The 3,683-nt window shown below is 45.0% G+C and overlaps 1 protein-coding gene across 1 annotated transcript; it reads left to right on the top strand.

Moving 5' to 3' along the window:
- Nucleotides 1–3,251: 3,251 nt before the first annotated feature.
- Nucleotides 3,252–3,683, top strand: BDV27DRAFT_155544 (uncharacterized protein; the record flags this gene model as incomplete). The annotated part of the gene is made up of 1 exon (XM_032072170.1): nucleotides 3,252–3,683. The coding sequence occupies one exon, from the start codon at nucleotides 3,252–3,254 to the stop codon at nucleotides 3,681–3,683; it is 432 nt and encodes a 143-aa protein (XP_031929996.1).

Here is a 3,683-nt window from a genome sequence, read left to right as displayed (position 1 = left end):
AAAAAAAAAAAGGAAAAAGAATACTTTTATCCCACACCATCTATGTATCAGACCCAAAGAAGAAGAAATATTTTGCTGTAGGGCTTAATTTTATCACTAGAAATTTTTTGAAAGCGGCTGGTCGTCCGTGAGTTCCAATAATCAGCCTATAGTGCTTTGCGTGCAAGGATTAACGTGGAATACAACAATAGTAAAAGAATGATGACTACTAGGACACTTTATCTCGAAATGATTTGCAGTTGCGACAGCAGCATTCTCGGCTTATGTCAGGGTAACGATTTGAAAATACCGGAGTTTGGGACAAAGCTAGGTAGTAGAACTAGAGATATATTTATCGAAAAGGAAAAGGTCGAATTACAACTGTAAGATTATTGTCAACTACCTCTAGTCAAGTTGCCAGCGTTGTCTCCAGTCGGCGAAATAGATTGCGAAATGAAAAGTCTGCCTCGGTCAAAGCCATGACAGGTGATTACATGCCAGGAGATCGCGAAAGACTACCAGAGATAGGCAAGATGTGATAAACATAGTAGAAGTGAAGAGTTTTATCCACCTTGACATGTACATTGTCTCAGACAGAGAAACACGAAAAACGGCAAGATCTCCGCTGCAGGATCCAATTGGATATATACTTTTAAGACAATACTGAGTCAAAGTTCGTCAAGGTACTAGGCAAGGGCCAATGGCGATGGAGAGGGTTAGGATTGGCAGTGGATGCTTTCCTCCTTGGTCCAGAGATTGCTATCATTGTGTACCAGAAGGTACATGTTCTCCAACCGAACGAGTGGAGCCATGAAGACCCTCGCGTATGCCAGTAGTTCATTTGGGCTGGGCGGAAAGAACCGAAGATATTACCAAAACATCCTGTATTAGGCAAGGTGGGATCCACCACTCGGTACCTTTTCTCTGTTAATAATCTGCGGCTGTACCAGGTAGACTAATCATGCCACCGGGCATTTCATGGACACATTGACTCGCCCGGAGTGGAGCTGAGAAATCCCATGTGGGGTTACCAACCAACCATACTGAGATTCTGGGTTCGTTTGGTGGTTTGGACCCGTCGACATTATACCTAAATCTGCATCCAGCAATTACCGATAGTGGAAAAGGCCGAATGATCTCGCCAAGACCTCCATTCTCGACGCCATCCAAGCAGCAAAACACTACCTATGATGATTTCCGTTAACCGTTGCAACTGTAAGAAGCTCAGCTGTGTGATAAATGGGAAGCCTTCGTTGATCCTACATCGGGTCAAAGTCATGTATGGCGCAGTCTGTCCCAAGCACAAGGCCATTTACCACTGTCCTCCACGCATTAGTATATGGGAGACGGGGAGGTAACTCATGCATTATCACATTTTCATTCGGCATTTTAACAATAAATCAACATTACCTTTAGGGCTAGTCCATGGCGGAAGGAAGCAAGCGACTCTGACGAGCAGAATGGAAGGAATCGGAGAATGTATAGCCCGTGATCCCGAAAACATGATAATGCAGATGAAGTGATAGCAATGTACTGGACAGCCGTATGGGCCTACAAGTTTGTGCATCTACATTAAAGCCAGAGTTACCTCGATCACCGCACAGCTCCAGAAACTAGAGGCATACAATAATATTGATCTCAACCATCTCGTATTATTAGAAATATAGTTTCCTGGGGATCAGCCTCATAACCTAAAGCTTGCGGGCAAGGCTAGGGTTGACCAGATTCTGTAGTCTATAGATCATCATCACATATCTTATATAACTTCAAAGCTAGATGTCGAGAGAGCATTTTGTGACTATGGCTAGACTTTCAGCCTCTTCAGGGTTGAGAGACGTAGCTATTCACGATGCGGTGTTACCCCAAGCATGCCCATTGCTGCTCAGCTACGACTTCAAGCTTCCCCCCGGGGGGGGGGTTGAGAATCAGTCACGTTTTTATCTGAAAAACGTCTTCCCCACGTGATCTATCTAGAAGAGAGCATATTGGATTTGCCATGAGAGCAACACTATGAATACCGAAGATTACTAACTCCATTGGGAACAGTGAATAAAAAGTAGAAGGACGGTAGTGAAACATTGAAAGTAAAGATTTATATGCTGTATTACTACTAAGCCAGGTATCGTTACCATAGCTCAGATACAAGACCACCTAAGTCCTTTAAGAGCCCATTCTCTAGCCAATTGGCCATGGGTGACTCCTTGATATTGTGATGATCAACTCCTGACAGTATTAACCTTTACAATTGACAATAGGCATTGAAGACCCATAGTGATGAGAAAGATGTATTTCTCAGGGGTAGCTATGGCCTTTCTAGCTGGTTCACGACGAAGAACCGAAATTCGGCCGAGGATACACTTAAATTCCAGTTGTGAAGAGGAAAGGAGGCGCGTAACGTCTTGGCCGGAAATCTTTCCCTGATTCAGCGTGGTTCATGCAACCTCATGGGGTTTGTCGCATTAGATTTTTCGTACCCGAGCTCCCTGTTCCAATGACAGCGTATACGGGCTTACAGGTGTATTAGGGAAAACGATGCCCACGCTAGTTTGTGACCCCTGCCCTAGACTCTGGACTCCAGTATGCTGTTTCTCATATTAACGCCTGTACCTGGTCGGTATGCCCATCATTCCGATGAAGATTACAAGCCCGGCAATTAGAGTAGTAAGGATGCTCTCTATTGTTTCCATGAAAGTAGGGAAGTTTGGACAATTTTAATATGAATGACTGTTTACGATCTCATTCCATGGGTAGGTATAGGGGACCTTGTGGACATGTGAGAGCATCAGGACTTTTAGATAATAGAACGCGTATTATTGATTATTAGGTCTCCACCCATGAGCATCCTGCAGTATCCTCTAGTCCGGAGCCTGGGAAATGTGTCTAGTTTGCGTAGGTTCCGTGATGCCCGCAGCCTCTATAGGAGTTCTTAGACCTACTGCAAACTGTCTGTATTGCAACTCTACCTCACTGAGGTCCAATTTTGAGTGTGATAGTAGACAGCTCCACCTTCCCCATGTAGATATCACTGGTGGGCCACACTATCTTGGGGGGTAGTAAAATGAGTCTAGGGGCGAAATCTAGGTTTTGATATGCTCCTGAAGGATGTGATAATTCTCCCTAGGCGGAAAAAAGAGGATCTTTATATCGAAAGCAAGTTTCCGTACGATGAATGCATACAAGGAGAAGGACAGAAAGAAAGAGTATTTTCAAACCCAAGACCTTGTGAAAATACTTTGTGTCGTTCACAGCACTTTACACCCAACTCTTCCACGATGAAATCCACCCTTATCTACGGAGTCTCCCTACTCAGCCTCCTCCCTACAACCTTCGCTGACTTCCACATTAACAACGTGTACAACAGCGTTGTCACTTCCGGCAGCAGTCAGCAGCACTGGACCTCATATGTTGCCTGTCCCTCCAACTACTGGAACTGCAAATGCATGGCCAACAATGATCGCGCCGGTCATCTAGTTGATGGCGACCTTGGTAGCTCATTCTTCTCGATCGAAGCTGGTTTCTGCGGCATGGAAAAGATGAACTTCTATCAGGACGGCGGTGAATACAAGATCTACATTGATGGTGGTGATGGTTCCGAAGTTGGAACATGCTATCAAAACAATGAAAGCAAGGAGTGCGCAATCTTCGGGGGGTCTGCTTACACCGGTGGAGGGATGGTCTGCATTACCTATGCGTGCAACCCATAG

This window comes from Aspergillus caelatus, assembly GCF_009193585.1.
Source record: "Aspergillus caelatus strain CBS 763.97 unplaced genomic scaffold BDV27scaffold_44, whole genome shotgun sequence".
Lineage (NCBI taxonomy): Eukaryota > Fungi > Ascomycota > Eurotiomycetes > Eurotiales > Aspergillaceae > Aspergillus > Aspergillus caelatus.
The sequence above is the reverse complement of the archived record's forward strand: the minus strand, read 5'-3'. Positions and strand labels throughout refer to the sequence as shown.